General features: G+C 46.1%; 4 protein-coding genes across 6 annotated transcripts; 1 reads left to right on the top strand and 3 right to left on the bottom strand.

Moving 5' to 3' along the window:
• Positions 1 to 342: 342 nt before the first annotated feature.
• On the bottom strand, positions 343 to 9099 carry rbm46 (RNA binding motif protein 46). 3 transcript variants are annotated; one of them, XM_068587820.1, is made up of 11 exons: positions 8929 to 9099; positions 7784 to 7963; positions 7244 to 7412; positions 6971 to 7127; positions 6448 to 6577; positions 5887 to 5984; positions 4988 to 5417; positions 3002 to 3201; positions 2774 to 2876; positions 1878 to 2115; positions 343 to 1228 (listed from the first exon to the last, which is right to left on the bottom strand). In XM_068587820.1, exons 1-10 carry the CDS (start codon positions 8945 to 8947, stop codon positions 1880 to 1882), a joined length of 1722 nt encoding a protein of 573 aa, XP_068443921.1. In that variant the 5' UTR covers positions 8948 to 9099; the 3' UTR covers positions 343 to 1228; positions 1878 to 1879. The 3 variants fall into 3 exon arrangements, with proteins under 3 accessions (XP_068443921.1, XP_068443920.1, XP_068443922.1); XM_068587819.1 differs by having other exon boundaries at positions 7232 to 7412; positions 8929 to 9095; XM_068587821.1 differs by lacking the exon at positions 1878 to 2115 and having other exon boundaries at positions 7232 to 7412; positions 8929 to 9093.
• A 455-nt stretch (positions 9100 to 9554) lies between these two features.
• Positions 9555 to 13002, bottom strand: LOC137792244 (RNA-binding protein 25-like). The gene is made up of 6 exons (XM_068587818.1): positions 12739 to 13002; positions 11868 to 12113; positions 11624 to 11781; positions 11396 to 11547; positions 10401 to 11275; positions 9555 to 10219 (listed from the first exon to the last, which is right to left on the bottom strand). The coding sequence occupies exons 1-6, from the start codon at positions 12962 to 12964 to the stop codon at positions 10068 to 10070; spliced, it is 1809 nt and encodes a 602-aa protein (XP_068443919.1). The 5' UTR covers positions 12965 to 13002; the 3' UTR covers positions 9555 to 10067.
• A 2068-nt stretch (positions 13003 to 15070) lies between these two features.
• Positions 15071 to 17001, top strand: LOC137792346 (C-type isolectin Sp-CL4-like). Its single transcript, XM_068587989.1, has 6 exons — positions 15071 to 15219; positions 15439 to 15557; positions 15637 to 15761; positions 15842 to 15979; positions 16076 to 16184; positions 16780 to 17001. The coding sequence occupies exons 2-6, from the start codon at positions 15485 to 15487 to the stop codon at positions 16848 to 16850; spliced, it is 516 nt and encodes a 171-aa protein (XP_068444090.1). The 5' UTR covers positions 15071 to 15219; positions 15439 to 15484; the 3' UTR covers positions 16851 to 17001.
• Positions 17002 to 17123: 122 nt separating this feature from the next.
• Positions 17124 to 23609, bottom strand: LOC137792308 (lecithin retinol acyltransferase-like). The gene is made up of 3 exons (XM_068587934.1): positions 23429 to 23609; positions 22892 to 23326; positions 17124 to 18376 (listed from the first exon to the last, which is right to left on the bottom strand). The coding sequence occupies exons 1-3, from the start codon at positions 23549 to 23551 to the stop codon at positions 18224 to 18226; spliced, it is 711 nt and encodes a 236-aa protein (XP_068444035.1). The 5' UTR covers positions 23552 to 23609; the 3' UTR covers positions 17124 to 18223.
• Between the last annotated feature and the right edge of the window lie 2576 nt (positions 23610 to 26185).

Raw genomic sequence — 26185 nt, 5'->3', positions numbered from 1 at the left:
AGGAGGAACAGAGGATGACGAAGAGGAGAACGAGGCGACTCACCTCCATGTCCGACCTGTTCCAGCAGTTTGACGGCGGCGTGAAGCTGGGCGTCGGCTCCTTCAACCTGGTGGGTCTTCAGCTGATGGTCAGCTTGTTTTATTCCACTGTGAGTCCCAGACGGGAGGAGTTAGACCAGGAGAATAAACTCCAGTCCAAGTCCAGCCAACTGACCTCTGGACCACATCAGCTGGATCAGGGTTCACTGCTCGTTGAGGCAACGCTGCTTCCTGCTTCTGGTGTCTGACTATAGATTGGTATGTCATCAGCGTATTGACGAACCACAGATATGATGACTCAAATTTTTCTGGCTCAAAGTTTTACTGGATGAGATGAAAAAATACAACGAAAACTTTGTAAACAATAAAAGCGTTTTGTCCCTAAAATGTGAAATAAGCTGAAATCTCAAAATTCAGCTCAAATTTCATCAGTTTGTGACCTTCAGGTCGTTCCTGAAGGTCACAGGAAGAGAAACAAGGTCACAGATCTCCCGGTTTATTGGTAATAAATAGATCTTTTGTTAAATAGTTTTCATATTTTAGGGTTAATTTCTGTCAGAAAACAGTAAATTATCATTTAATGAAATAAACAGATTATTAACCTGAAGGTCATTTTAAAGTTACAACTTTACTCTGAACTAAACCCTCAGAAACTTTAAAACACGCTTTCTGTGTAGAAATACACAAACACATTGTATAAATACACAAAAACATTGTATAAATACACAAAAACACTGAACACAGTGGGAAGAGAGGAAAGGGAGAAGAGAGGAGATAAAGAACCAGAAGACAAATAAAGAAAAGTAAGAAAAAAAAAAGAAAATTAAGAAGATAAATTAAGAAAAAAGAAGTGGAAGAAGGTCAAAAGGAGAGAACTGACTGCTGAGAAACACTAACAAAGGTGAGCTGCTGAGGCATTGTGGGTATTTTCTTTAAGGTGAACTTTAGCTGCAGGAAAATAGACCAGGAAGGAGGAGGAAGAGAAGGAGGATGAAGAGTAGGCTGACATTTAACAGAGACATGTTATCAGCTCCATGTTTGTTCTGAGCGTCTCTCCGATCAGAGGAGGAGGTAAACCTTCTGGAGGGATCACAACACAGATCCTCCTTCTCTTCCTCTTCTTCCTCCTCTTCCTCCCTCCAGCTCGTCTTCGGGTCGCGTCCTCACTCCTCAGACGGGAATCGACCTCCTGCAACGACACGTTGACGTCTTGAATTAAAGTGTTGTTGTTTCTGCCGCCCTCCAGTGGCCGAAACCTTCACGACGAGTTCCCTGTTTCAGATCCTGAACATTCAAGTGGCTGAAACTCGTCTCCTTAAAAGGGGAAGTTAAACCTCCAGAAGTGCCCCTTTAAGGCCGGCGGACAGGAAGTCCAGCGGCGAATAAAGAAGGTTGTTGTTTGGAGGTGCACAGTGACGTGGTTTCTCTGTGATTGAGCATTAATGTCTGGAGGTGCACAGTGACGTGGTTTCTCTGTGATTGAGCATTAATGTCTGGAGGTGCACAGTGACGTGGTTTCTCTGTGATTGAGCATTAATGTCTGGAGGTGCACAGTGACGTGGTTTCTCTGTGATTAGTGCATTAATGTCTGGAGGTGCACAGTGACGTGGTTTCTCTGTGATTAGTGCATTAATGTCTGGAGGTGCACAGTGACGTGGTTTCTCTGTGATTAGTGCATTAATGTCTGGAGGTGCACAGTGACGTGGTTTCTCTGTGATTAGTGCATTAATGTCTGGAGGTGCACAGTGACGTGGTTTCTCTATGATTCTGCATTCAGAGGTCAGCTATACAAACTCTAAACAACCTTAAAGAACCTGGAACCAGTTTGAGCCGCTCACCATCAGTAGAAAGGAGACTGGGAGCTGATGTAGAGCCTCTGGGACTGGGAGGCGGGGGGGGAGGACAGGGTGAAGGGGGCGGACAGGGGAGGGGGGGGAGGAGGAGGAGGAAAGCAGGAAGCGAAGGCCCGCCCACCGCAGGTCAGCAACCCGGGACCGCCGGCAGAGGGGGAGATGGGGAGAGGGGGGGAGGAGCTTCTGGGGGAGTCACAGGAAGCTACGCTCAGGAAGGACGAGTCTGGAGGAAGGGGAGGGGGAGGGAGAGGGGAGAAGATAGAGGGTGGAAGAGAAAGAGAGAGGGTGAGAAGGGGAGTTTAAAAAAGAAATCACCCTCTGGTTTTGACCTGTCAATCACCTTATAGAGTCATTTATATAGACTTCTATACAACCAGAGGAGTTGCCCCCTGGTGGTCAGGAGGGAGAAAGCAGCTTTTTTAAAGGTCCCTCTGCAGGATCTGAATGTCAAACAGCAGCCGAGGAAACAATAATGTGATTATGAATAAGTGATGATTGTAAAAATGTAATAAATCCAAAAGATGAATTTTTGGCTTTAAGCTGTGAATGAAGAGAACGTTTAATCTGAGGGAATAAAAACTTTTATCCAACACGCTGAAGACGTTGACTCGTCTTAACCACACAAAGAGGAGGAAGAAGGAGGAGAAGAAGGAGCTAAAGAATAAGGAAGTGAAGGAGAATCTCTCTCTCTCTCTCTCTCTCTCTCTCTCTCTCTCTCTCTCTCAGAGTGATTGACAGGGCTCTTTATGAAGCTCCTCACCTCCTTGTTTACTCATACAGAACTTATAAACTGTGTTTATTTACACAGCAAGTAAGCCTGCCAGCACACACGACCGGATCAACACATATATGAGTGTGTGTGTGTGTGTGTGTGTGAGTACCCAGGTTCCACAGGGTGGTCTGAGCAGCCAGCTCTTTGGCGTCATCCAGCATCACACACAGCTTGTCTGGGAAGAAGGTGCTGCGTGTTGACGGCATCACCACCTACACACACGCACACACACACACGCACACACACACGCCAAGTGAGAGGTGTGTTACTTTAGTGTTCTTTGTGATTTTGTGAAGAAAGTAGTGATGGTAGTGTGTGTGTCTGTGTTGTGTGCCACCTTGTAGAGCAGCAGCAGCTTCCCGTCGTGTCCAGGTGTGGAGTACAGGTGGTACTCGGGAGGCGACCAGTAGTTTTTGCGGCAGTGGAAGTCGAGCAGACTGACGGCCGAGCAGATCTGACTCTGCTTCAGGGCCAGAACGCTGGTGGGCGACAGCGGGATGCCGGGGAACAGAGGGAACACACACCGGTCCTGGTCCTCTGGAGACACACACACACACACACACACACACACACACACACACACACACACACAGGATTAGTGTTAGCCGTAGTTTCATGTCGTTAGCCGTAGTTTCATGTCGTTAGCCGTAGCTTGGTGCCGTTAGCCGTAGCTCGGTGGCGTTATATTTTTCAGCGTTTACAGAGTGAGGACGTGCTGCTTCCCGATCTTCTTCTATCCGTTGACTTCATCAACCGACTCTTTAATCCCAGAGAAAATAATTGCGTCCTCGTTAAGACGAAGCTCGCTCATCCGGAGGGAAGCCGCTGTGCAGCGACTGCAATGCACTGTGGGAAGACTGCTGATTAGCAACCAACTCCAAAGTCTTCATTATTTTTGTGCCAAACTTGGAGACATCACTCAGAACTTGTCTTTACGTTCTGTGAAGATTAGAATAATAATGATAATGACAAAAATAATAATAATAATAAAGCCGTCAAACGCTGACTTCCATGTTTAAATGAACATGTACTTCCTTTGCTTCAACAGATGGAGTCATCACGACGTCCTTGTTGACCTTTTAGTTCGCATGAGAAGCTCTTTCCACATCCGTGAGCATCAACGTCAAACTGGTGTATATTTACATTTTAATGGTGGAGATGACAAACACGTTCATGTTATCTCATCTAACATCATGATGTAATGTGATTTATTGCCTATTTTTACTTGCAAATGATTCAGTTTGTCAACGTCAGTTTCATCCGATGAGATGACGTCATCTAATAAAAACACACCCGGAGGACGAGGAACCACAATATTGTGATCAAGTTCATTTATGACAATGAATCTAAGAAAATCTTTATTAATATATAGTTGTCCTGAGAATTAATGAAGTCTAATAACGAGCTCACATAATTCCTCTCTAATGTATTTTATACGTGAACGCATCATGATGACGCTAGAATTCACTCCTTATTGGAGACTTGCCGGTTGTCCTGTTTAAAGTTAGTAAAACTACATATTTTGGGGGTTTTAAGAAGAGCTGGATCCATAACTCTGTAGTATTTCTGATGTATCTACCATGAATATCAAGTATTAGAAAAGCTGAATGAGAAGCTGAACAATTCTATAAAGCCTGCGTGAGTTTAGTCCACCAGAGAACCTGAAAATGTTCAATGTGTTCTCAACACCGTGAGATGTTCTCAGGGTTCATTAGATGGGCAACAAGTCAAAGGGATCAGGATCAATATGCTTTGTTTTTTCCTCTCTCTCTCTCTCTCTCTCTCTCTCTCTCTCTCTCTCTCTCTCTCTCTCTCTCTCTCTCCCTCTCTCTCTCTCTCTCTCTCCCTCCCTCCCTCTCTCTCTCTCTCCCTCTCCCTCTCTCTCTGTCTCTCTCTCTCTCTCTCCCTCCCTCCCTCTCTCTCTCTCTCCCTCTCCCTCTCTCTCTGTCTCTCTCTCTCTCTCTCTCTCCCTCCCTCCCTCTCTCTCTCTCTCCCTCTCCCTCTCTCTCTGTCTCTCTCTCTCTCTCTCTCTCCCTCCCTCCCTCTCTCTCTCTCTCCCTCTCCCTCTCTCTCTGTCTCTCTCTCTCTCTCCCTCTCCCTCTCTCTCTGTCTCTCTCTCTCTCTCTCTCTCCCTCTCTCCCTCCCTCCCTCTCTCTCTCTCTCCCTCTCCCTCTCTCTCTGTCTCTCTCTCTCTCTCTGTCTCTCTCTCTGTCTCTCTCTCCCTCTCCCTCTCTCTCTCTCTCTCTCTCTCTCTCTCTCCCTCTAAAGTAAATGGAATGTATTTCATTCTATGAATACTGAAGCGAGGGTCACGTTGGCTCACCTGCTCCGGTGTAGAAGGGGCTTTCCAGGCGAGGCGGCATGGCTGCTGTTCTCCCGGCTCCTCCATCGCTCCTGTGCAGGAAAAAGGCCCCGCCGTCTCCTCCGGCTGCTCCTGCTGCTCCTGCGTTGCTCCCCAGGTATCCCCGGCTGTTGTTGTTGTTGTTGTTGTTGTTGTTGTTGTTGTACCTCCTCCCCCCGGACGCGCCCCCGTCCTTGACCCCGGCCGGCTTGGCCAGCGTGACCTCCACGGCGGCGCCGTCGATCTGCGCCCCGTTCATGAGGCCGAGCGCGGCCACAGCGTCGTCCCGGCAGCGGTAGTGCACGAAGGCGTAGTCGGTGAGCTTCTTCACGCGCTCCACGCAGCCCGGCTTGAAGCGAGAGAACTCCTGGCGGAGCGTCTCCTCGCCGGTGCTCAGCATCAGGTTACGCACCTGCAGAGGGCACTGGTTATACTGGCTATACTGGGGTCTGGTTACTGCTGCTAGCTTGCACTGCTGGCTCACACTGCTAGCTAAAGCTGCGAGCTAGCGCTGTAGTGGGAGAGAACAGCTAACGCTTCAAGCTCGCGAGTGCTTTCTGCTAACTCGTGAGCTAACAACAAGCGCTCACGAGCTGGCGTTGATCTCATAAATATGAGTATTTAAACAAGAAAAGTCCTGAAAGTGAAACACACACACACACACACACACACTTTGCTTTCCTCCCTCTGTAAAGTGCTTCCCTCAGATCAGGCCTCAGCCCTTCAGAATAAAAGCCCTCCCCAGTAATTGATCCCCTGCAGCCGCTGTGTGCGTGACTCCTCCCCCCTGCTGAGCCGCTCGCTCTCCACTCTGACCCAACAACGGCGCTGCATACTCCAGAGGCCTCGTCCTGCTCAGGAAGGAAACAGCTGCAACTCACGTAGAGGACGCGGACGCGCTGCATCACCTCCTCGTCCACGTCCTTCTCGGGCTCGGCCCAGTCCACCTGGATGGAGTGACCCCACAGCTGGAAGGTTCCTGGTGTGTTCACATAACAATTACAATTATGATGACTTATATGAATTCATATTCATACAGAATATCAAACAAAAGAAAAATCTTAAAAATAAATATTTAAATCAAATTGACAGGAATGAAATAAATATGTAGTAAATTTAAAAAATCTATTGTAATATTGAAATTGAGATTGACAAAAATTAAATAAATATAATTGAATGATTTAATTAAATGAGATTGATAGAAATATAATAAATATGTAATACATTGAATAAATATAATTTAATATAAATGGGATGGACATGAATGAAATAAATATAATGGAATATTTATCATGTAGCCTTCAGCACAGCATCTCCTGCAGGACGGCTGAAGCTGCTTGTACCTAATAAACTGGCCACAATGAAAAGGTGCCGTGCATCAGCATCAGAGTTCTGCTGCCCCCTGCTGGACACACCGGAGGCCACAGCAGCAGCTGCTCTACCTGGGATGAGCTTCCTGCGCGCCATGGCGGCCGCTTTGTGGGACTCGTACTCCACGAAGGCGAAGCCACGGTTCCTGCTCTTATCGGTGGAGCTCGGGTACACGATGACGTCCACCACGCCGTCCGTCACCTGGGGGACAATGTTCACAGCCCACTTCCTGTCTCCACACAAGACACTTCCTGTCTCCACACAACCCACTTCCTGTCTCCACACAACCCACTTCCTGTGTCCACACAACCCACTTCCTGTGTCCACACAACCCACTTCCTGTGTCTACACAACCCACTTCCTGTGTCTACACAACCCACTTCCTGTGTCTACACATGATGATCATGATACAGACTCCCTGTAGAGAGACGCACGCACGCACGCACACACACACACACGCACACACACACACACACACACTACAGTCTCCCTGCAAAGATTCACACATGCTGCTCCTTCTTTTCCTCCTCCTTTTTCTTTTTCTTTTCCTCCTCCTCCTCCTCCTCCTCCTCCTCCTCCTCCTCCTCCTCGTACCTTGGTCATTTCCTCCATGATCTCGTCCTTCCTCTTGTCTTTGGGGATGGAGCCGATGAATAAGCGGCAGTTGTCCAGGCTCACACACACTCCGATGTACTTCCCCGGGCGGATCTCGTGGTTGTCCAGCATCTGGATGGCTCTCTGCGCCGCCTCTCTGCAGCCAAACACCGACGCGTCCGTCAAGCGGACGACTTCCTCTGGCAGCGGTGATGCAGACACAACAAAAACAGTTGCCGGGTGCGAGTGCGAAGACCTCACCTGGTGACGTACATGACGAAGGCGTAGCCGCGGTTCTCCCCGCTGAACTCCATCATCAGCCTGAACTCGTAGATCCGGCCGGCTCTCTCGAACAGCGGCACCAGCTCGTCTTCATACAGGTCTCTGGGGATCTTACCCACGAACACCTCGCAGCCCCGCGGGGGGACCGGGCCCTCCCAGCCTGCAACACACACACACACACACACACACACACACACACACACACACACACACACACACACACACCTTTCATTGCTCATAGCTAATCTGTTGGTTTGACTTAAACGTTGCTTCATGACTTTGTAAAACAGAAAGTAAACAAATTCATTTGTTATTGATTCAAATGTTGATATATGAGCTGCATTCATGAACAATTGGATTTGTCACAACTTCTTCTCACAAAAACCTTGACACGAAGGTCAACCGACCAACACACACTCACTTACACACTCACTTACACACACACACACACACCCTCCCTCACACACACACACACCTCCTCCCTCACACACACACACACACACACAAACCCTCCCTCACACAGACACACACCTGGCGGCGGGCCCCCGTACTTCCTCTGGCCGTTCTCCTGCACCATGTTGTATCCGGTCTCCTCCATCAGCGCCAGCAGAGCCATCTCTTTGGCGCAGGACGCCTTGAACTCGTCCTCGCCGCCCAGCGGGCTGACGCACCCGGAGGGCTGCGGGTCCCCGTCTGAGTCCCTGTCCCCGTCTGTCCACAACAACAACAACAACAACAACAACACAGTTACGTCAGACATACAGGGCCACAAACAGCCGCGAGGAAGGAACTCAGTACATGACGGCTCGTTTAATGAATTCAATTCAGTGTACGACCCTTTTTACTATCATGATGTACTTTTACTTAAGTAAGGTTGTACTCGCAGTGTAGTAATATCTCAATGTGGTATTAGTAGGACTCTTTTACTAGAGGTACATGTACTGATGATATCTCAGTGTGGTATTAGTAGGACCCTTTTACATGTACTTTAGTAAGGTTGTACTTTTAGCATAGTATTATCTCAGTGGAGTACTAGTACAACCCCTTCAGTATAAGAACTTGTACTTGTACTCCAGTAAGGTTGTACTTGTGGCGTAGTATTTACATTACATTTACTTTAACAGTTTGAAGTCATAACTTTGTACAAGTTAGCATTGCTAGGTTAGCTAAGCTGAAGTAGCTTTTTAAAAGTTTGTCTCTTACGTATGTAAGCCAACAGATAAAATAGAGCAATACATCATATAAAACATCAATAAACATTATTTATTACTATTAGATATTTATTTAACCAGGTAAAATCAGATGAGAACCAATTCTCATTCACAATGATGATCTCGTGGTCTTCAGAAAACATAAGACCTTTGTGACTAACGTTACTCTTCAACATGCTAACTTGCTAGCTAGCTGACTTCCTTTCCGGTGGACGTCGTCGATGCGGTTCAAAATGACCCTGAAAGGTCCCGGGAACCAATCGTTGAGCCACAGTGACGTCACGACTTCAGACTAAAAAGCGAAATAAATAATGTTAAAGTATTTTAAACGTCCAGGAATACTGCATCGCGAGCTAAAACTAGCGCCGCAGCATTTAAGCTAGCGACCCGGTTTTCTTGCTAACGGCTCGATTAAATTGCCGTTAATTACCGTTAAAACTGTTAAAACAAAAATTCAAGTCTTACCGGATCTCTCTGCCGCCATTTCTTCTCCCGATTTATTTTTAGAAGCTTAAAATATCAACGAGAAACAGCTCAAAAGACAAAGTTACGTCACTGACGTCCTTTTTTTTTTTTTACAATTAAACCTTCACCTGGAAAGAAACTTGCGCTATTACGCAGATCGACCGGCAGACGTTTTGATTGACGCGAGGCCAAGCCCTTTGGAGCCAATCAGCGTGCGTGTGTAAGGCACGGGGGCGGGACCACCTGTGGACACGGATGTACATAAAAACAATAAAATAATTAATATAAAAATGTAAACAAAAAAAATAAATACAAGTTCAACCATGAAAACAAAAGTATTTATATATATATATATATATATATATATATATATATATATATATATATATATATATATATATATATATATATAAAAAATGTAAAATAATAAAATGTAAAAGAAAACAAATGAAAAATAAAATAAATGAATACATTTTTTTCTATAAAATACCAAAGTAAAGAAATGTGTGTAAAAAAAAGACAAATACAATTAATAAATTAAGTTTGTAAAAATATGTTACCATAAACGTTAAAGAAATACAGCCGTTAGACCTTCATCGTCCTCGTCATCAAAAAAGTAGAAAAGTAAAACCTAAAGAGGACAGAAAAACAAGAGACAACTTCTTTTTTTACAAGTTTTTTTACAAGTTTATTCAAGTGTGAAGACTTCAGAGACTAAAGTTAAACACAAATTATAATTTATCAAAATTAAAATAAGCTTCTTTTGTACAACACAAGATCTAAAACAGTGACAAAAAAAGTCTCAACGATACCTCACTTTTAGTACACATCTACGCCATGATGTTAGCTTAGCCTAGCATCGAACCAACCAAACTCCATTTAGAAAATAAGCGTTTAAAGAATTGCCTGCTTGTTGTCTCGTGAAGAAAACCAACACAACATGAACTGAAACTTTTTACAAATCTGCATCATCGTGCAGTTATTTCAGCTCCCCTTCTCTCCGGTTATTGTGATTAAATCATTGTCTGGGGTTCAACGGGGAGCCAAGTCTTCGTCAAAATGTTCAAGGCGACGAAGCAGCGTGGCCGACGAGCGCCGGTGGCCTTCCAGGCCGTCGCTCAGGGAACAGGCTCCTGCAGTCACAGCGGTTCCTCCTTCTGTCTGGTCTGAGTGCACTGGTGGACCCTGAGGTACGGCGGGCCCTGAAAGCAGGTGCGACTCCGCAGGACCCGGACGTTTGGTACCGGCGAGGCTCGAGTTCGCATCCGCTCCTGCAGCGGGGCCTTGAACCCTAACACAACACACGCAGGGCTAGTTACTAGGTATGCAGCACTAGTTTTACGATTCACTCGTACTTCAGGCTGTGACCCACAGAACGCTCAAAGCATGATTGATTTTGGGAAAACTAAATGTTTCTTGTTTGTTATTGACGTTAATAAGTTCCTGTTGTTAACTTCCTGTTAGACTCTTACCGTGGTCCGGGAGAGAATCGGCCCGGTCCGAATGATCGACCCGGGGTTGTGGATCAGCCCGGGGTTCTGGATCAGCCCGGGGTTCTGGATCAGGCCAGGGTTCTGGATCAGCGCGGGGTTCTGGATTGATCCTCTCGCTGCGCCTCCTCTTCTCAGGCGGCGCTCCGTTAGGAAGAGAAGAAGAACAATCCGACGATCCACCATTCTGCATCACTCCCAGAAGACACTTCTGAAGTGGTGACATCACTTCCTGTTTCATGTCTGCTTTGGGTATCTTCTGACCCGGATCCCTCAGAACCTCCTGATCCAGACTGCTGCTCTGGAGCGCCTTCATCTCTTCTATCCGCCTCTCTTCTCTCCTCCTCTCTTTCCTCCTCCTCCTCCTCCTCGCAAGTTTGATGTCCCTCTGCTTCTTGGCGCTCTTGTCTGGTTGCAAGTCGTTGTCCTTCTTGTCCTCCTCATCCTCCTCCTCTTCCTCCTCCTCCTCCTCCTCCTTCTCCTCCTCCTCTTCCTTTTCCTCTCCCTCCTTTTCCTTCTCTTTCTTCTTCTTTTTCTTCTTCGCCTTTTCCTCTTCCTTCTCCTCCTTCTCTTCCTCTCCCTCTTTTTCCTTCTTCTTTTTCTTTGCCTTCTTCTCCTCTTCCTCCTTGTTCTTCTTCTTTTCCTCCTTCTTCTTCTTTTTCTTCTTCTTCTGCTGCTGCTGCTGCTCCTCCTCCTCCTCCTCCTCTTCCTTCTGTTCCTCCTCCTCATGAGCAGGAGATGGCTCTCCTCCTCCAGACTTCCGGCGTTTTTCGCTTTCCGCTCGTCGTTTCCTCTTCATCTTCTTGGACAGACGGGCTTTGCATCCCTCCCTCTTGTCTGAAGGACAGCTGGTGGAGCTGCAGGCAGGAAATAAGGTTCCATGAGAACACTGCTGCTTTCATGACATCATCTTTTCATTTCTCACAGCATGTAAACAGAAACCGTTCTCCGATGAAGCGATGTTGTTTATTGCCCACCTTCCTTCTTCTGCGTTGTCGTCTTTCTTCTTCTGAAGAGGACGAGGAGGAGAAGGAGGAGGAGGAAGAGGAGGAGGAGGAGGAAGAGGAGAAGGAGGAAGAGGAGAAGAAGGATGGAGCTTCTTCTTGCCTTTCTGGGGTTTGTTTGCCGCCTGGAAGAAATCAGGAGTTTTTCTTCTGAATCACAAAGCAACTCAGCAGACCTTTCACTCAGTCCAACAAGTCTACCTTCACTCGGATAAACAGGGCGGACTTCCCGGTGGTGTCGGACGTGAAGGCTTTGAACGGGCCGGTCAGCTGAGGGAAGGTGGACCTCAGCAGGTCCAGGAAGTCCGGTTCCTGCAGGCCTCGGGGGCACCGCACCTCCTGCAGCGGGGACTTCAGCCCTTACAGAGACACAAGTTTAACTCACACAGACGTCACATTCTATGTGTTGTGTGCGTGTCCAGCGTTACCCTCCCGCTGGCCTCACCGTCCTCCAGGAGCGAGTCGGTCTTAGACGTCTGCATCAGACCGACTCGCAGTTTCAGAGGAGCCCCCTTCCTCTCCACGGACGCCGGCTGAGGAGCCGGGTCCCTCAGGTCCTCCTGTTCCAGACCAACGCTCTGGACCGGCTCCTCCCCCTCTTTCTCCTTCCTCTTCTCCTCTTCGCCCCGCTCTTCACCCCGCTCTTCTTCATTGTAGCTGACGACGTCCCGGATCCCAAAGTCCTCAATGTCTAAACAAAGAAACAAATAAAGAGAGTGATGCAGTATACATGCTAATACTGCACTAAAGCATTACTGCAGATCAGAGAAGAAAAAAAAGGTTTAGATTTTTCTATCAATGAAAATGTGCGATGATTGCTGGGAGTTTTACCTTGTCAGGTAACAGTTAAAAAATAAAGTGTGTTGTACATACATGCGTACATAGACATAATCCTGTATTTTTATTACTTTTTAATCTGTATGAATCTACCATTGTGTATTCAGAAAGTGCTGCTCCGTTTTCACCGGAATGTTTTCTGCATTAAAAATGTGTAAAAGTAAAGAAAAACAACATGAAATAAGCAGCGATCGATGGTGATCGTTTCTGCGCATGTGCGGCCGAACGAGCCTGAACTCGACAGGATGTCAGAGACCCGGATGTTGTTCCTGGTGGTAGTACACGCAGTACACGTTGTACCCGCAGAAGGGAGTTTATAATACGGCCGAATTCATTATCGACAAAGACTTTCGTGACGTGAAGTTCTCCGGTGTCGCTTTAGGTTATTTTTCAACAAATAAAATTACATTTTATCAAATTCATGTTTTTGTCAACGGTGTTCGCCATTGTGAGCGGTTTATCAAGCGGAGCATTCAGACCTGTCGTCTCCACTTTGATCTTCGGCTGCACGAGCACTTCCAGCAGCGTCTTCTGCCGGTCGATCTCCTGCCTCAGACCCGAAGCCTCCTCCTCGTATCCGACCACGGTTCTCTCGACAGACGCGAAGATTTCCTGCGCGGCGGTCGTCAGTTTCTCAACGACGAGTCCTCTCAGCATCTCCACCGTAGACATGTTGCCGAGGCCGACGGGAGTCTCGGCCGCCATGTTGTTTTTCCAGAGGAAAAAAAAAGAACCGCGGGATGTTAGACGAAAGTTACTTTGCTGAGTGAAATGACCCGGAAGTACTTACTTACACGATACCAGCTTTTTTATTTTTATTTTTTCATGAACATATAATCGTTTCTATAATTTCATAACCTTACAATAGCGAACAGAACAATAAATAAAATTACAGTTAATCCAACCGAAGAAAAAAATAAATAAAAACAAAGTATACAATACAAAGTGGACTCTTAAGCGTGATTGTGTAATAAGAAACATACATTACTGCCGTTACAGTTCCCAAGGCTTTTAGTGTTTTTATATATAATTACAAATTCAAGGTTTTTTTAACTCCACTTTGAACTTTGTCTCCTGTTGCACACTTTCAGTGAGGCTGAAATATTGAACTTACCGCCTGTTTTTGTCTTGTATTATTTTACGCAGTTTCATGCCATCTTCAGATCCTTTTCTGAGTTCTAATGGGTGTGTATTTTGCTGCTTAGAGAAAGTGGTGTCATGCACTTCCTGCATGTCACTCACTCTAAGATTCACCTGTTCTGTTTTACTCAAACTCGATATCAACACAATATTAATACAACGTACACTTTTTTATGAGTTTCTTGTGTCCCAAATGCTTTGACCCACCGAGAGCATTTCTTCATTCCTGTGCTGCAGTAAGCGATGAGACGACATGAACCAAAGGGACATTTAAAGTTCATACCAGGACTTGAGTCAGTTGAATAGTATTTGCCGACCGCACCCTTCAATTTATTACCTTCACCGGTTCTCTTCAGTGTGAACTCCCTTCTGGCTCGAAATGTTCGTGCACTTTCGACTAATACGCTCCTCTAATATTTGAACAGCTTGTAGGACTGAGGCGGTGTCGAAGGCCTGAACCGAACTTGGACTCCATCGTCTCAGAGAGAAGTTACAAGTTCATCTTGTTACTCAGCAAAGTCATGAACATTGTTTAAAAAGAGACAACAACATGTGTTTGTTGGGGGGGAAATGACTTGTATTGAAATCCCATAATATCTCGTTTAGCCCCGGTTAAGCCTCAGACATATTCCTCAAAAAATCTGAATGGTTTGCATAAGAGGGAGAGAGAGGAGAGAGAGAGAGAGAGAGAGAGAGAGAGAGAGAGAGAGAGAGAGGGGTCTGCTCTCTGTGGAGCTATAACTTTACCTGCTGCATGTCTGCTATCAGAGGATGCTCTACCTTGACCTGTTTAATATCTTGTATTAAAAGCTGTTCAGTGCTGCAGACACGTTGGGAGGTGAGCCGTGAGAGCAGGAGCCTCCTGACAAGCAGCTAGAGGAGCATCGCCAACACACGGTGGTGAGATTGTTGTTTTCTGCATCATGTCGACTCCTCATTGACCAGCTGGCTCAGTGAACGCTGAGTGAGCACCTTGTGTCAAACTAATGAACACGTGATGTATTGAATAACATGTGCAAGGCTCTGATCGCAGAGGAAAACTCTCCGACTTGATGGCAGTGTTTCTTGAACGCCTCCTGCAGCGGCCGCCTGCTTCCCGTCTGGACTGCAGGTAAACTAACCAGCTTCACCCTGTCACGCTGTTGGAACGATCCAGCTTCACCCTGTCACGCTGTTGTTCACCCTGTCACGCTGTTGGAACGATCCAGCTTCACCCTGTCACGCTGTTGGAACGATCCAGCTTCACCCTGTCACGCTGTTGGAACGATCCAGCTTCACCCTGTCACGCTGTTGGAACGATCCAGCTTCACCCTGTCACGCTGTTGGAACGATCCAGCTTCACCCTGTCACGCTGTTGGAACGATCCAGCTTCACCCTGTCACGCTGTTGGAACGATCCAGCTTCAGCGTCATATTTGACCCGTTCTGACATTGAAAGCAGTCAGAAAACTCTAAACGTCTTTGTGTTACAGCACTTGTGCTCCCACAGGTGTTGCTGCTTGGGCAACGTGCTCAAAGTATGCAGATTTGGGTTGAGCTGCTCGTAGATGGATCCTGACACACACACACACACACACACACACACACACACACACACACACACACACACATTTTGTTCTCAGTCCTGAAACAAGAGTCTGTCTCTCAGAGACATGGGAACGCTTTGTGACTGTTTATTCTGATAATCACATGGAAATGATCCATTTGGGGACGTTGGGAGAACATTGACATTGTCCACAGGGCATGAGAGTTGAGTATAAGAGAGAGAAGAAGATCCACCTGACAGTCAGACGAGCAACGAGAAGCCAGAACACATCTGTGGTGAGTAAACTTTACAGAACACAGGAGTTGCTGGTCTGACGCTGCCTCCATCACTCAGTTTGTCTCTTTCATTAGTAACAGATAGAGGCATCGGTCAACCAGCAACTCTGAGTTCTGAGAGAGAAGATTACTGTTTTTGTTCTTGGAGAGATGAGATAATGTTATCTTAACCACATGAAGCATTTCTGTTCTTCTACATTCAAACTGTCACATGTCCAGGTCGTATTCCAGCTGAGGAGCATTAAGAGTTATTGAGGTCTGAGTCATGCGTCCAGCTGTGTTCACTGCTGTCCTGCTGTTGGTGGGCATCATCAGCACAGTGACAGCACTAAGCACCGGTAAGTACACGACTACCAGCTAAATACTACTCAACTAAAACTAAAGAAACCTGGTGACTAAACACTGGTGGTCCCGCAGCTCCTCCTGTGGAAACATGTGCACAGTTGAAGGAGTCAGAATGTGACGAACCCGGATGGATCCGCTTTGGAGGCTCTCGCTGTATGAAATACTTCAGGACCCCGAAATCCTTCCACCAGGCTTTGGTGATACAACACACACACACACACACACACACACACACACACACACACACAGCATTGTCTCACATCTCTGTTGATGGCAGGAGTGCTGCCACTGCATGGACAGCGAGCTGCTGTCTGTCCACAACGAGGAGGAGAACAACAACGCCATGTGCATGAGCTACTACTATCGCAACCCGATCCACGCCGTGTCTTTCTGGATCGGAGCTCACAGAGTCGGGGTGAGCACTGAACGTCTCATTGACGGATTGGTTATGAACTCAAAGACCCTGAACGTGTCACATGACGTCACTGATCCTCACCTGTGTGTCCTTCAGGGAGCGTTAAAGTACTTGGATGGAACTGAGTTCAAGTACGGTAAATGGCGCACCCGTCAGCCAGACAACTATAGAGGAAGAGAGGGCTGCGTGGAGATAAACGCTGGAAGTAAGAGAACACGGACGATAGAAAAGTACCTTTTGAACATGAAAAACTGTATTTCATTGTGAATAATTGAAGAACATCGACCTTGCAGTTCCCTCCAGCTCTGCTGAGTCTTTACAGACTTTACTGTTCAGTCTGTTTATTAAACTGCAAAGTTTATGAAGCTCAAATACTACTAACACTAAATTGGTTCCATTTCTATTGATTCTCTTTTTTTTTATTATTGCTGACATTTTCCTGAATGCGAGTTGTACAAAAGCGAGTATAAAATAATAATATTGAGTTTATTCAGTATGGAACCTTTCATGAAAGACTATGAATAAACAACATCAAGTAAACATGTGGCCGTGTGACGGCATCACGTAGCGCTGATGACGCTAATGATGACGCTAATGATGACGCTAATGATGACGCTAATGATGACGCTAATGATGACGCTAATGATGACGCTAATGATGACGCTAATGATGACGCTAATGATGACGCTAATGATGGCGCTAATGATGACGCTAATGATGACTCATCCTTAAAGCACACCTGATCATGTGACTTTCATCACTACATACATAAAACATAATGAACCTTTTCCTGTTTCCAGAGGAGTGGGGAAAGTGGAACGACTACCTCTGCTATGTGAAGAGAGACTTTGTGTGCGTGAAGAGAAAGTGATCATCAGCAGCTGATGTTTGCTTTCAGGCTGTCCATCAGTGTGGACATGGACAGCTGATCAGCTGAGCTGCAGCTGGACCAGTCTGCTTCATGACAACCTGCAAACACAAGCTCTTAACTTTACTGCAACAATAAACGCTTCAGCATTCAAGTTCCAGCGTCTGGTTTCATTTGTTCAGCTTCAGCATCTTTTGTCAGCTTTCTGTTGGAAAAGTCAAGAATTCAAGGAGTCCAGAGACTTTATTTACATCAAAACACATTTAAAGTGTTACAGCGTCTTACAAAATAAATTCTGTTCAAAGGTTTTGACCGTTAGGAAACAATCAGGCTGCGAAAGATATCTACAGATATTTACAACAAGCAGAGGAAACTACAGTCAAGATGGCCGCTCCACAGTGAGACAGTCCTGACTGGAAGAAGTACCAAACAAACAAACAAACAAACAAACAAACAAACACACACACATTTTCCAGCACTTTGCAGTAAATGAAACTCAAAGTTGAGTTCAGCTGAACTGTGAAAAAATAACCAGTTTTCCACATTAAGATGTCTGAAAACAAGACTCATGTTGTTGTAACTGCTGAATATCATATTGTGAGACAAATAACGACGTGTCATGTGACGTCGTGGCACGCCGCCATACTGGTAGACCACAAATGTGATTTCCTCAACAACACCTTCAAAATAAAAGCTGCAGCTTCAGTAAGTACCCGGCGATTCTTTACATGATCTTTGGTCTCTTTGACGCCGGAGCGTTTAACGTCGGGGTGTCAAACATACGGCCCGCTGACTGTTAAAAGGACTGCTGAAAAAAGAACCAACCAGGGGCTCGAACCACCGATCCTCATATTGATGGACACGCATGCAATCCACTGATCCACAGTCGCAGTTACGTTGTCATGGAGGCAGCGGCACAAAGCCAGGAACTCTGCATCTTTATGTTTCTGGAGCAGAAAGACCTCAAACGTCCAAAACCTTCACTCATGATTTAAACAGACACGCATCGTCGTTATTATGCCGTGGTTTTACTGGGCGGGCCGCCTGAGATCAGCATGAGGCCTTGACGTTGGACACCCCTGGTTTAACGGCTTTTAAGGCGTTTTGGTTTCTAAGCGCTCAAAACACCACCTGTCAATCAAACAAAGTGTGTTTTGTCTTTCGTGTCATTCTAAATGTCTTTTTTTCTCTTCTTCTTCTTCTTCTGTTCACTCAAATCAAACATACATACTTCTAGACGCATCCCTTTCCGGCGCAGCGGCACCGAGAAGTCGGCGGTGTGTTTTTGAAGGTCAACCCGTTTGCAGACGATGACGCGCTGTCCGTCGGTCGGTCTTTCCAACACGGCGGCGATGCCGAGGCGCCCGGCCCGCCTCCTAGCTGGCCATCCACAGCGTGAAGGGCACGAGCAGGCCGGGCAGCGCCGTGCCGGGGGACACGCCCCAACACGCCACGGCCAGCAGCCCCAGCAGCGCCGCCAGCGCCGCGCCGCGCGGGTCCCGGATCAGAGACTTCAGCCACGCGCAGAACTGGAAGGACGGGAAACAAACGTTACACACAAAGTGATATTTGTTGTGTCGACAGACGAGCTCACTGTCCGGTAACACAAAGCTGAACACACTCAGATTAGAGACGCTGGTGGGATTAGAACCTGTAAAGACACAAAACGGCTTTTTCCCCCAGCGGACTCTTCTGACTCCTGAAGCTTTCCTGGTCGGCCGCATTGCTAAACCTCGACAAGTGTGGAAGCGCCTGAACATTTCAAGCCCCGATCAGACTAAGTTTTGCCATAAAATAAGTATTTTTTTTTCTACTGTTGAACCGAAGGACAGTTTTTAGACTGAAGCTCTTCATAACTGGTCACTGATCCATTTGAAGTAGATTTTCTTTTTCCAACTTCTGCAAACTTTCAGCTACAACCAACATTCAACTATCAAAACAATCACCTGACGGAGGACTTTCCTGCCGTCACTCAACCTTTTCCAAACTTTGATACCTTTTCAAATATTAAGCACTTTTTACAATCATTGTTTTAATAATGTGACTCAATGGAGGAACCCTTCCAATCCTATTAAACGCTGATGCATCGTTTTATTGTGATTAGGCATACAAAATTACATAAAATAACACAAGCATTACAACTATAAGTACTAGCATAACAAGTGTGAGAACTTATTTGGGTTTTGTACTTTTACTTGAACTACTTGAACACGGGGACCAGGAGGTGCAGAAGGGAAACGACCCTTTGTGACCTTCAGTCTTTCTTTTCCTGTCTTTCCTTTCCTTTCCTGCCTATCCTTATCTTTCCTTTCCTTATCGTTCCTCCGTTTCCTTATCGTTGCTTCTTAAACATTTGTCTCCTCGTATCAACGTCTACTTCTCTCTGAGCAAAAAGAGGAATCCAGAATATAAATGACCTGCTGTTTATTTTACTGTGTGTGTGTGTGTGTGTGTGTGTGTGTGTGTGTGTGTGTGTGTGTGTGTGTGTGTGTGTGTGTGTGTGTGTGTGAACTCCTGTTGGCCTGTTAGGAAGCAGACTTCCAGACTGCAGGTCAGATGTTTACGTTGGCGATTACAGGAAGTGAAACTCGATCGGGGAAGAGTCTGCAGGGCCAGAAACAGGCCACGCCCCTTTTTAACACCCGAAACCACTAAAACATGAATGAACCGTCCAGATGAGCGTCTTCCATGTTTTAAAACATCGCAGTCGCACGTGGAAAATAAAAACTGTATTTCATCATATTAAAGGCTTTTATTGTGAAGGAACACAGGAAACGTGTCCATCAGTGAGTTTTAATTTAGTTTTAATCGTCTGCATAGAAACAGATTTTAAACATACTTTAACGTTTTTAAATCCCAACAAAGTGATTTGAACGACTCTTTTGTTTTACTTCTTTTTTTAAAACATATTTCTTCTTCTTTTAAGGATTCTGGAATAAAGCCGGAGCTTTAAGGACCTTGAAGGTCTGCGAACAACAGAGGTACAAACTGCCCCCGCCCTTCCTCCATCATCATCATCATCATCACCTTCATCGTGCTGGGTTCTGGCAGACGGCTCCGGGTCTCAATGCAGCTCTTGTTCTCAGGGCTTTTTTTCCTTCTTTTTTCCAAAGAGCGACCCAGATTTTCCTCTCGTTTAAAAGAAGGAAAACAGCAGCAGAGGAGGCGGAGCCTGTTTTTCATTTCACAGCTTTTACACCTGAAAAGCTTCCCAGTGAAAAAGAAGCCGGGGGTCAAGTTACACCAAGTTACCCCAAGTTACACCAAGTTACTCCAAGTTACACCAAGTTACACCAAGTTACACCAAGTTACTCCAAGTTACACCAAGTTACCCCAAGTTACACCAAGTTACACCAAGTTACTACAAGTTACACCAAGTTACCCCAAGTTACACCAAGTTACTCCAAGTTACACCAAGTTACCCCAAGTTACACCAAGTTACTCCAAGTTACACCAAGTTACTACAAGTTACTACAAGTTACACCAAGTTACACCAAGTTACTCCAAGTTACACCAAGTTACTCCAAGTTACTCCAAGTTACACCAAGTTACACCAAGTTACCCCAAGTTACACCAAGTTACACCAAGTTACTCCAAGTTACACCAAGTTACACCAAGTTACTCCAAGTTACACCAAGTTACACCAAGTTACACCAAGTTACACCAAGTTACTCCAAGTTACTCCAAGTTACACCAAGTTACCCCAAGTTACACCAAGTTACACCAAGTTACTCCAAGTTACACCAAGTTACACCAAGTTACCCCAAGTTACACCAAGTTACACCAAGTTACACCAAGTTACACCAAGTTACCCCAAGTTACACCAAGTTACTACAAGTTACACCAAGTTACACCAAGTTACACCAAGTTACCCCAAGTTACACCAAGTTACACCAAGTTACTACAAGTTACACCAAGTTACACCAAGTTACTCCAAGTTACACCAAGTTACACCAAGTTACACCAAGTTACTACAAGTTACACCAAGTTACACCAAGTTACTCCAAGTTACACCAAGTTACCCCAAGTTACACCAAGTTACACCAAGTTACTCCAAGTTACACCAAGTTACACCAAGTTACTACAAGTTACACCAAGTTACCCCAAGTTACACCAAGTTACTCCAAGTTACACCAAGTTACTCCAAGTTACACCAAGTTACTACAAGTTACCCCAAGTTACACCAAGTTACACCAAGTTACACCAAGTTACTCCAAGTTACACCAAGTTACTACAAGTTACCCCAAGTTACCCCAAGTTACACCAAGTTACACCAAGTTACACCAAGTTACACCAAGTTACACCAAGTTACACCAAGTTACTCCAAGTTACACCAAGTTACACCAAGTTACCCCAAGTTACACCAAGTTACTCCAAGTTACACCAAGTTACACCAAGTTACTCCAAGTTACACCAAGTTACACCAAGTTACTACAAGTTACACCAAGTTACACCAAGTTACTCCAAGTTACACCAAGTTACCCCAAGTTACACCAAGTTACACCAAGTTACTCCAAGTTACACCAAGTTACACCAAGTTACTCCAAGTTACACCAAGTTACCCCAAGTTACACCAAGTTACTACAAGTTACACCAAGTTACCCCAAGTTACACCAAGTTACACCAAGTTACACCAAGTTACCCCAAGTTACACCAAGTTACACCAAGTTACTCCAAGTTACACCAAGTTACTACAAGTTACCCCAAGTTACACCAAGTTACACCAAGTTACACCAAGTTACTCCAAGTTACACCAAGTTACTACAAGTTACCCCAAGTTACCCCAAGTTACACCAAGTTACACCAAGTTACACCAAGTTACTACAAGTTACACCAAGTTACTCCAAGTTACACCAAGTTACACCAAGTTACCCCAAGTTACACCAAGTTACTCCAAGTTACACCAAGTTACCCCAAGTTACACCAAGTTACACCAAGTTACACCAAGTTACTCCAAGTTACACCAAGTTACTACAAGTTACCCCAAGTTACACCAAGTTACCCCAAGTTACACCAAGTTACACCAAGTTACTACAAGTTACACCAAGTTACACCAAGTTACTCCAAGTTACACCAAGTTACACCAAGTTACCCCAAGTTACACCAAGTTACACCAAGTTACCCCAAGTTACACCAAGTTACACCAAGTTACTACAAGTTACACCAAGTTACACCAAGTTACACCAAGTTACTCCAAGTTACACCAAGTTACACCAAGTTACCCCAAGTTACACCAAGTTACTCCAAGTTACTCCAAGTTACACCATGTTACTCCAAGTTACCCCAAGTTACACCAAGTTACTCCAAGTTACTCCAAGTTACACCAAGTTACTCCAAGTTACTCCAAGTTACACCAAGTTACTCCAAGTTACACCAAGTTACTCCAAGTTACACCAAGTTACACCAAGTTACTCCAAGTTACACCAAGTTACACCAAGTTACTCCAAGTTACACCAAGTTACACCTCACCGCTGCTGCTGGAAACATCTGCTGCTCCAGACCACTATATATATATATATATATATATATATATATATATATATATATATATATATATATATATATATATATATATATATATATATATATATATATATATATATATGAATCAACCATCCAGATGATGTATTTCTTTTCATTCTGTGTTATTTGACGCTTTGCTGTATTGTTTTATTTTAATGTTTCCTTCTGGTACAAACAGCTCCGTCACATCTAATATGAATAAGTGTAAAATACTCCCCTATACAAGTACAACTTTCCTGCAGTAAAAGTACTAATACCACAGTGTAAAATACTCCCCTCGAGGTACAACTTTCCTGCAGTAAAAGTACTAATACCACAGTGTAAAATACTCCCCTCGAGGTACAACTTTCCTGCAGTAAAGGACATGTCCCTGAACGCCCCACCAGCGGCTCCTGTGATCTCTCCGGAACTCACGGCTTCTGCTGTGAGAGGCGGCGACATCAAAGCGCCTCCAGTCACGCGCGTGACCATCGTCCCCACCGTGTCCCCACCGCGCGCGCCCCCGGGCCCCCGGTCCTCACCTGGTCGGTCTGCAGGCTCTGCGCGGCCCCGTAGCGGCAGTCGGTGACGAAGTGCTCGCAGTTGTTCCACAGCAGGCTGTAGGACACGGAGCCCACGAGCCGCTCCGCCCGCCGCGCCACCTCCTCCCCGGGCAGCGGGCGGCGGCGCGCCGCGCGGTCCATGGCGTTCAGCAGGATGCCGGCGCCGTACGCGAAGTCCTCCACCGAGTCCACGCGTACGGACGCGCGCTTGGAGAGCACGCCGAGCAGCAGCCGCGCGTTGGTCACCATCTCCCGGACCTGCCGGCCGTCGGCGCCGGTCAGCGCCGGCAGGACGTCCGGGATGAGGTGCGCCACGCGGCCGTCGCCCAGGTAGATGCCGAAGTGCGTGAAGAGGGTCCGCGGGACCTCCAGCAGGTCCCCGCGCTGGAAGCGCTGCGGGGCCGCGGCGGCGGGCTGCGGGGCCGCGGCGGCGGGCTGCGGGGCCGCGGCGGCGGGCTGCGGGGCCGCGGCGGCGGGCTGCGGGGCCGCGGCGGCGGGCTGCGGGGCCGCGGCGGCGGGCTGCGGGGGAGCCTCGTCCCGCTCGCAGCGCCTCGTGAGCGGCGGCGGCAGCAGGCTGGACAGCTTGACGTGCGCGAGGAGGAAGAGCTTCTCCAGGAGGAAGGTGAGCGTGTCCAGCATGACGAAGAGGAGGAAGAGGAGAACCACTGCAGGAGAAGGAGAAGAAGAAGGAGCGCGCTGGTCCCCCGCTCTCCTCTCTGGAGGTCTCGGGTCCTTCAGGGAGATCTGGAGACGGAGGCAGGAGGAGGACCGTGTGACGTCATGGCGGACTGGAGGATGAGGAGGAGAGAGAGAGGAGGAAGGACAAGGAGGAGATCTGGATGTTGTTGACCTGTAATCTCTCCTGTTTACAGAAAACATACTTTACAAACATTCCACTAGAACTTTATTGTGAAATCCTCCAGCTCTGTTCTAAAGTACTAATACCACAGTGTAAAATACTCCTCTACAAGTACAACTTTACTGCAGTAAAAGTACTAATACCACAGTGGAAAATACTCCTCTACAAGTACAACTTTACTGCAGTAAAAGTACTAATACCACAGTGGAAAATACTCCTCTACAAGTACAACTTTACTGCAGTAAAAGTACTAATACCACAGTGGAAAATACTCCTCTACAAGTACAACTTTACTGCAGTAAAAGTACTAATACCACAGTGTAAAATACATGTGAGGAAGTGTTTTAAATACTTGCTTTACTTTATGAACACATGAATGAAAACACTCCTCCAAACATTCAGGACAGCAAGAGAAACATGTCCTCACAACGCTAGGAGGACCAGAACACACACACACACACACACACACACACACACACTTAACCACAGCCAACCAAATGCACTCAGAATTTCCACCACAGCAAATGTCGCTCACACACACACACACACACACACTCACACACACACACACACACACTCACACACACACACTCACACACACACTCTCACACAGACGTGAGTTTGGAGCATCATGGGAATTCTGCAGCGAGTGGTCGACACTCAAACGGAGCAATGCTGAGGTCACCGCGGTTTATCTTCCCCAAAACCACCAAATGGCTTCACACACACACACACACACACACACACACACACACACACACACACACACACACACACAGTGAACTGCAGACTCAGCTCCTGTTGGTTAAACCGTCAGAGAGCAGAAGTCTGGTTTATCTTCCTCTGAACGCGGATTCATCCGCCGCTGAAAATAGTCCCTAAAAACAATAAGTTCACTTCAGCGTGTTTTCATGTTTCATCGGTGGAATAAAAAGGTAAAAAGTGAAACATGTTCACTCTGAACAGGAAGCTAAATGACCAAACGTCTGAATGCTGCTGGAGGGACGCCACACCCCGAGCATTCTGGGTAATTCATTGATTTTCTGTCACTCACTCATTCACACATTTGTTCCCCTGCTGCTCTTTTTTTTGTTTTCCCTTCACAGAGAAGAAGAGGATTTGGGGGGATTAAGGGTTTGGATTATGGAAACACACACACACACACACACACACACACACACACACACACACACACACTGAGCCCCCACTGAGCAGCCTGACTGGTGTTGAATGACTGTGAGGACGAGATGAGTGTTGATGTGACCCCGACTGAGCCGGTGAAGAAGCTGAGTGACAGCGTGAGAGGACGAGGTGTGTGTGTGTGTGTGTGTGTGTGTGTGTGTGTGTGTGTGTGTGTGTGTGTGTGTGTGTGTGTTAATGGCCTCCAGCTGTTTGGGGATGAATCATTTAGAGGATAAAACCCGCAGCTCATTCCAAACAAAAGCTGAATCAGCATTAAGGTGAAACCACAGAAGAAGAAGTCTGACGACTCATCGCTGACGTTCGACGTCGTCGACTTTTTCCTGAATTCAACAAACTAAACTTCCTGTTTTCTGGTTGTATTGCTGTAAAAATGTATCAGAAACATCAGAACTTTAAATAATAAACACAAACGTGTTGTTTGGCGGTTGCAGAAGTATTTTAACAAGTGAACAGTTCAGAATAATGAGGTTTTGGAAGTTTGTGCTTTTAATTAAATGTTATTTAACAGTATTTTCTCTGTGAAACCAGAACACAATAAATAATACAGAGTTCTTCTGACTTTGTGCCAACAGTTTGTCAAATTTAAACAGTTTCAACATCATTAAGAACCATGCAAACACACGGTTTGGCTAGTTAGCGAGCTAGCTCGCTCATCTCCAGCACTAGCTAGCTGGCTGTTAGCCGCAGCAGCAGCTGCTGTTGGGCTGGTTTTCTGCAACCAGCGGCCGGTTAGCAAGAAAGAAACATCGCTAACTCCAGATGAGCTACGACCTTTTTGGGATCTTTTTGTGTCACCAGTTGCATGAAATCACGGTGGAGCTAGCGCGTAGCTTTAGGTAGCAGCAAGCCGCTGGCTCCGCCTTACTTTGATGCTGCACTGGATGCAGAAGATTAGCGGAGGCTAGCAGAAGGCTAAGCTAAGCTATTAGCAACAATGCTTTGCTGATATTTTAGCTTGTTCGCGCTTGAAATTCCAGTTTGTGTGAAATGTAGATTTTTGTCTCCCTAAAGATTCATAATTAACTCTTTCACTGTTCTACTTTCACTTCCACATGGTGTTATTTGATGTCTTTTTATCTAACTGTAAAGTTTCTATCGCAGCTCATCTATCAAACGTGCTCCATGAATAAAGTTATTGACCTAAACAAAGTGAAAAGAGTCACGAGACGTCTGAAGATCATTCATCTGAACGACGGACGCAAAGAGCGACT

Source organism: Clinocottus analis, unplaced genomic scaffold (genome assembly GCF_023055335.1).
Source record: "Clinocottus analis isolate CAN_PGR_092001 unplaced genomic scaffold, fCliAna1.0.p SCAF_21, whole genome shotgun sequence".
Lineage (NCBI taxonomy): Eukaryota > Metazoa > Chordata > Actinopteri > Perciformes > Cottidae > Clinocottus > Clinocottus analis.
This window is presented reverse-complemented; position numbering and strand designations above follow the sequence as displayed.